Raw genomic sequence first — 6,814 nt, 5'->3', positions numbered from 1 at the left:
TCCCACCTCACCCCCCTCAGCACCCGCATCCGAATATTGTCATACGGACTCACAGGGATAGCTCAACCAATTCATCGACGTTTCCAACCGGCTCATCTCCCCAGCCTCCAGCACCCACCAAACTCCCCTCCCCCGCCCTATCCCCACTCGCCTCCCCAAAACACCGCGCCCCCCAACCCCTTCCCAACCAATTACCCCGCCTTCCTCTTCCCACTCCCCACCGTATCATACGACACCAGCTCCCCCTTCCCCTCATCAAAGCTATAACTTGCGGCCGCCTCCCCATCCCACAACTCCACCGCCCCCGGCCGCGGCAGATCCCGCAACAACCAAATCCCCGACTGCGTCGACCCCTGCCCAACCCCCGCATACGGCCGCCCCAGCCCGGTCGTCGCCTCGAACGCCCGCCCGTATAGGGGCATGCCGAGCACTAGCTTGTGCGGGGGGATGCCGCGGGCGAGGTAGTCAGCGACGGCGCGGTCGGTGCTGAACTTGGTGGCCTGCGGGTTGGTCGGGTTGGGGTACAGGTTGGCTTGGTGGCCGGTGGTGGCGTCCCAGGAGCCGGCGTAGTCGTAGGCCATGATGTGCCAGGCGTCGAGGTGCGCGTCCATGGCGGCGAGGTCGAGCGTGTTGTAGTTCTGCGGGCCGGCGGGCGCCGCGATGGTCAGTTGGAAGTGGTAGCCGGGTGCGTGGGCCGCGGCGTAGGCGTCGAGGGCGGCGCGGCAGGTTGCGAGGAGGGATACGTAGTCGCGCGCTTGGGAGGGCGAGGTCGGGTATTCCCAGTCGATGTCGAGACCGTCGAAGCCCCAGTCTGTGGGGGTGGGTGAGTGAGTGAGTGGTGGTTGGCAAGGGGGCGTGTCAAATGGGGTTCTTACCTTTCATCAAGGTGACGGAAGAGTTGCAGAAATTTTGCCGTCCGGCTTCGGTAGCGGCGACGGGAGCGAACTTGGGGGAGTAGGTCCAACCCCCGATGGAGAGGAGTGTTTTCATATGCCGGTGCTTCTTTTTCAGCAAGTACAGTTGCTTGACGCAACCGTACGCGTTTTGCCCCTGGTCGTTCCATGAATCCGTGGGATAGTGTTTCTCAAGGTCCGAGTAGGAGTCGGACGAGTGCCTGCATTGTGTAAGCTAGAGATTAATGACGACGGCCTTTTTCTACTTACACCTCTCCATCAGGCCCGATGTCAGCGAAGGCATAGAGGACATGAGTGACTTTGTCGCCCGGAAGTTGTTCCGGCTGGTAGTTCGCTCCGTAAATACCCCTGAGACGGTTAACTTGTTATCATTCCACATCAAAAACGTAACGAACCAGTTCGTGAAGTAGAGGGCATTGCGATATCCCGATGGGGTGTTCTTGATGGTCGAGTTGCTGAACGGGGCGGTCTCGTTTACCGGTGAAGTAACGGTCTGGCTGGTGCTAGGCAACGGGATGGCCGAAACGCTGCTTGAGGCACTAGACGATGAAAGGCTTTCGGAGGCTGCCACCACAGCAACCGTTCGCTTCCCCCCCTGAGGATTCGTCACAGTCGCCCCTTGACATTTTATCTGGACATTTTCTCCGGGGCCGAGATTGACGCTCTTGGGGAGGGCTGAAGCGGCCGAGGAGAGGGCTAAAGGAGCGACAAGAAGCAAAACTGAGGACAACATCTTCGCCTTTGGGGGGGTATAGAAAGTGTGAGGTAATGACTGTAACAGAAACGGACGCCGGGTTCAGGGCCAAAGAGGCAAGTTATAAGAAGCTGTCACAACTCCTACGTCGCCAGTTCAAAGAAATGTGAAAAACACCTCGGTATGGCGGCCCAGCTCTCCAATCTCAGACACGCCAGCGATGGGATGAGAGGTCGAGCATGCTCTCAACACCTCCTAGTCCGCGAGGACTTTCGTCGTGAAGTACGCCCGTCTCATTCATCTCTGGGAAATACTTGGGAGGCAAAGGGATAGCCAATATCGCCAATCTTTAGCCTGAGGTTGACGGACATATCGATGAGTCCCGGTTTAACTCGACTGGGTGTGCGGAATGTTGAGAGAAGACGCATGGAAGACGGGGAGCCGGGCAGCTTGGGCGGCCATCGTGGAATGAGACGGGAAGTGACAGTACACAGATTCGATAGAGACCATAGACGGAAGATAGCGGGAGGAGTTCAGCCGCATTGTCATCAGAACATCCGGATATACCACATTTTGATTGCTCCTGAGAGGACAGAAGTCGGTCGAGAGTACCCGGATCGCGTCCACGGCTGCTTTCTTGTCTGTGAGGGCGGGAACTGATGTGGAATTCATCAACGTCCCCTTCTCCAAACCAGGGAGCCGGCCTTGCTTACGCAGTAACGCCGAGGCGTCGATCTAATCAACAGTGGCGCTCGGGAGATTTACGTTGCGTTGCTGGAGTTGACGATCAGCGATCAGAGGATCGGTAGTGGTTGCAGGATGCTAATTTATAGTGGGATCCACTAACCTTCGGCACTGCAATGCAGCTGCAAGGGTGGGAGAGATTGATCCATTCTTGTGCTTCTTGTAACTGCTGTGTATGCACGTATGTACCCATTTTGATCCGCTGAACCACTAACACACTCTCTTCCAACCGCTAAACCAGCTTGAGGTTGGGTTAGCCACACAAACAATTGATGTTATCACCATAGAAGAACTTATGGCGAAAAAGCCTCACATCCATAACCCGATTACCATCTCCCAGCATCCTCTTGCTCCCGTCTCATTCACAAGTCACACCCCCCTATCCACTTTCCTTTCTCCCATATGGTTAACATCCGCCCTAAACAGCACATTAGCACTCATTCCAACCAACCATCACAACGCCCCCCCCCCCCCCCCCCCCAAAAAAAAAAATTTTATCCTCCTCTTTTCCCCGAAAAAGAACTACCTATTCATGGCACACGAGAACCACGAATTTAGATCACCAGACATTTTGAAATGGCGTGACTTTTATTCACTCGTTGGCGCCAGCGCGTGTGCGGTTGCTATATCTAGAGCTGGTGATCTCGACTCAGGAGACAGGTAGTGGCGTGATACGCAGTGCGTTCACAACAGATCCCAGAGAACGCTACATAACAGTCCATTTCCGGACAAATGGCGGCCAACCAAAAAAGATCAGATCATCACCTACGTTAGTCCTGACTGATATGATATTCCACAGCTGCTCTAAGTTATGAACATCCATACCCGCCATCCAACGCAATACTCGTACTCTATAGCCGTCTCTGAAACTCCTGTTTATCAAGTGGTGTTGGGTATCGTCTGTATTCCTGAAGCAGCCATGAAGGCCCCTTCCATCTGTTCTAATGGCCATGGCCTTCAGATTGCTGTCTTGCCCAACTTCGCCGCCAACTCATCGACCTCCTTGTCCTTTTGCTGGGCAACCGGCTCCGAGTAAGCCTCCTTGGTCTCCTTGATAAACTTCTCAGCCTTCTCTTCAGGCTCAACGTCTGCCTCCTCCTCCTCTTCCTCCTCCTCTTCCTCGCCCTCAGACTCCTCTTCCAGATCGCTCAAGCTGTCAAGGCCCCATTCGTCCTCGAAGATGATATCACCGGCCTGCTTCTCCTTGCGCGCCTCGAAGAGGTCTTGAAGCGCAATAATGGACTCGTCGTCCTCGGTAAACTTGTTGCCGTTGAGCTCTAGCTTCTTGAGAACTGGCAGCGCCTCGGCAGCCTCGGCCAACGCCTTGACGCCTGACGCAGTGATCTCGTTGTACTGCAGCCGCAGAATCTTGAGCTTTGTGTTCTTCCCCTTCCCGAGCGACTGAGCCAGAAGCACGCCACCCTTTGCGCCGAGCAGCGAGTCGCCAATGCCCAACTCGATCAGCTCAGCCCAACCAGGCGCGACTGCCGCCAGCGCCTTGGCACCTAGGAGGGTAAATGTGTTGTCTTGCAGATCGAGCACCTCGAGCTGCGAGGTGTGGCGCAGGCCCTCGCTCAGAAGATGTGAGATACCCTCCTGACGGATGCCGTTCTGCACCATCTTGATCTCCTTGATCTTGTTGTGCAACTTGAACGCCTTGGCCCATGCCGCCATGCTGCCATTTTCGAGCCGGTTGCGACCGCAGATGACCGTCTCGAGATTGGGTACTTGCTGCCCATTCTTGCGGGCCTCCTCCTTTTTGCCGTGTAGTTCCGAGAGCGCATCGGCAATCAAGATTCCTGCGTGCGGGCCGAGGCCGTTGTTGTTGAGGTAAAGGTGCTGGAGGGGCACGTGCGCCGCCAGAAATGTGACCAGGGGTGCTTGGGTGTTCAGACCGAAGGCGTTGTCGTTGAGGTTGATGGTGTTTAGGTTCGGGAGGTTAAGAATCGAAGTAAGGAGGAAGGAAAGCGCTTCGGGGATCTCGTTGAGGAGGCGACCGGTGAAGATGTCGGCGAGGTTGGCAACCTGGGAAAAAAAAAAGAAATGTCAGGGGGCTGCAACACGCAATGGCGGGGTTATCGCGTCTAAACTTGACTTACACGCAACGTCTTCTTCGTCCCAAGGACTTCGCCGAGCAACTTGCATGCGCCGACGCCCAAGGTGTTGCCTAGAATGCGCACTTCCTCGATGTCGTCCATGGCGCGAAGATCGGTAATGTGAGCCTCGAGGTCCTCGGCCGTGTCCAGCTTCAGGCCCCTCCCCTCAAGGGAGAAAATCTTGGTAGAGGAAGCCATTGTGATGACAGTAGAGTAATATGTAGGCGTAATCGCCGAGATACCTGGAGTTGCACAAGTCGTGTTGGTTTGCGAGAGGCGAAGTTGAGTGCTGCAAGACGGGGCGCGAGTCTCAACTTCGGAGGGTATGGAATTTATCGTTATGGTGGGGGAGGGGTAAACAGAAAGACCTGCAGCCTGGCGCTGGGGCTGAGGGTGGCAATCCCTGGCAAGCCTAGGCCATTGAACCCACAGCTGGCGTCAGTTGTCTACCACTTGCTTGGCGGTGAGAGCTGGGCCACACCCCGGTCCAGGCATAGGCGGAAGCACTCTCCGGGCGCGCAGCGCGCAGACAGCAGCCAGTGCGTGCATGTTCTCGAAATCCACTGTCTTCTCATCCAAGTTGCCATCCTTCTCAATTCATCCTCGAGGCACCGAATGCACGTGAAATCTTACTACAATCAGGCACATTTATTTTTTACCAGCCTTATTCCTCTTTCAATTCTCTGCAACTCCAACACCAAGCGAACCCAGTCAACATCAAGGCGTTTGAACTTGCATCGAACTCTCACGCACCTTTGCATTCCCCATCTTCAATTCTTACACCGTTTACCACAATGGCAAGGCCAGATTCACCGATGGACGATTCGCCATTGTCGTCAATGTCCTCCTCCGAGGACGAGTTTCCCGACGAGGTCACCGAGGTCATGGACGACGGGCCGCCACCCAAGCGACTCAAGATCACTGCCCGGTCTAACACGCCTTCAGCCGTCGCGCCGGAGCCCGAGACAGGCCCCGATCCGCTCGAGGGCATGTCCGATGTATCTTCCGACACCGATGGCGACGTCCCAAGCTCGCCAATCAATGCGCGACAAGACGAAGATGACTTCCAGGAGCAGATCACCGTTTGCGCGTGGGAAAGGGTGCAGGACCGGGGACATGAGTAACATGGACAAGCTCGTCGAACATATCCACAACGACCACATCGAGAGCAGACAAAAGAAGTATACTTGCGAATGGGTTGGCTGCTCCAGGAAGAGCATGCCTCATGCTAGTGGCTACGCGCTGAAGGCCCATATGAGGAGCCACACGAGGGAGAAGCCGTTTTACTGCTACTTACCCGGTACGTTCTCGCGAGACTCCATCTTTGTTTCTATCAGGTGACTTAACACTACGCCCTCAGAATGCGATCGCGCATTCACTCGTTCCGACGCTCTCGCGAAGCACATGCGCACCGTACACGAAACCGAAGCACTCCGGCCTTCCGACCCGGTCCCCAAGAGCATGCAAGCCGCGACGGGCAAGTCCAAGAACCTGAAAATCATCATCAAAACCCCACAATCACACGCCGCCGGCCACGACGACGCCATCGACGATGGTAGCGCGGGCGACGAGTCTTCAAGCGACATGTTCACCCCCCTCACCGAAGATCAGGGATTTGCTTCCAACGAAATCAAGATGCCGCTCGAGCGGCTTATGAAGCTCTGCTGGCTGCAGGTGAAGTGGGCTGAGGAGGAAGGCGAGAAGCTGCGTGCTGAGTGCAAGCAGTGGGAGGAGTTGTACAAGCAGGAGTGGCTCGAGAAGGAGGTGTTGCTAGATCAAATGGTCGACAGCGAGCAGGCATGGCAGGCTCGGAGGCAGGCGCTGCTTGCAACAGCAGATGATGGTGACGCAGTGCCAGCTGACTCGAATGAGCCGGTTGCGCTTGACGTCTAGAAAACCCCGAGTGTTCATTATGCGGCTAACTTATCAACCGTTTATAGTATTGATAAGTGGCGGCCGGGACGGTTTCTTGCACCTTGTCCTGGAGGGGGTTACATTTTTGGGTGGGAGTTTAGGGATTGGAAGGGCATTTGACAGGGCATGGAAGGTGAGAGACGTTGGTCTCAACCATAGCGAGGCGTGATTGGGCAGCCTTTCAAATAGAATGGCCGGATTGGGGCGTTGCTTTATTATGAGGGAGTGAAGGCTAAAATGTCGCCTTTCGCCGCCCCTATTCTGGCGGTTGTTAATATTTAATAGGAATAGAACAACCCCATTCTTATCTAGTACGATCCCAGCCCGATCTCCATTACCAAAAGCCCAATCAACTCCGCCTCACACACCCACCCCGCTGACAACTGACAACATACATCACATCACATCCACCATGCACGCCCCTCCAGGAAAAGAAACCTTTAAATAGGGGG

The 6,814-nt window shown here is 55.4% G+C and overlaps 3 protein-coding genes across 3 annotated transcripts; 1 reads left to right on the top strand and 2 right to left on the bottom strand.

Annotated features, from left to right (window-relative positions):
• Positions 1-191: 191 nt before the first annotated feature.
• On the bottom strand, positions 192-1,647 carry CHGG_01407 (uncharacterized protein; the record flags this gene model as incomplete). Its single annotated transcript, XM_001220627.1, has 4 exons — positions 192-811; positions 876-1,114; positions 1,164-1,262; positions 1,376-1,647. The coding sequence occupies 4 exons, from the start codon at positions 1,645-1,647 to the stop codon at positions 192-194; spliced, it is 1,230 nt and encodes a 409-aa protein (XP_001220628.1).
• Positions 1,648-3,309: 1,662 nt separating this feature from the next.
• Positions 3,310-4,646, bottom strand: CHGG_01406 (uncharacterized protein; the record flags this gene model as incomplete). Its single annotated transcript, XM_001220626.1, has 2 exons — positions 3,310-4,377; positions 4,452-4,646. 2 exons carry the CDS (start codon positions 4,644-4,646, stop codon positions 3,310-3,312), a joined length of 1,263 nt encoding a protein of 420 aa, XP_001220627.1.
• Positions 4,647-5,242: 596 nt separating this feature from the next.
• Positions 5,243-6,341, top strand: CHGG_01405 (uncharacterized protein; the record flags this gene model as incomplete). Its single annotated transcript, XM_001220625.1, has 3 exons — positions 5,243-5,568; positions 5,660-5,748; positions 5,809-6,341. 3 exons carry the CDS (start codon positions 5,243-5,245, stop codon positions 6,339-6,341), a joined length of 948 nt encoding a protein of 315 aa, XP_001220626.1.
• Positions 6,342-6,814: the final 473 nt, after the last annotated feature.

Source organism: Chaetomium globosum, genomic scaffold, assembly GCF_000143365.1.
Source record: "Chaetomium globosum CBS 148.51 scaffold_1 genomic scaffold, whole genome shotgun sequence".
Lineage (NCBI taxonomy): Eukaryota > Fungi > Ascomycota > Sordariomycetes > Sordariales > Chaetomiaceae > Chaetomium > Chaetomium globosum.
This window is presented reverse-complemented; position numbering and strand designations above follow the sequence as displayed.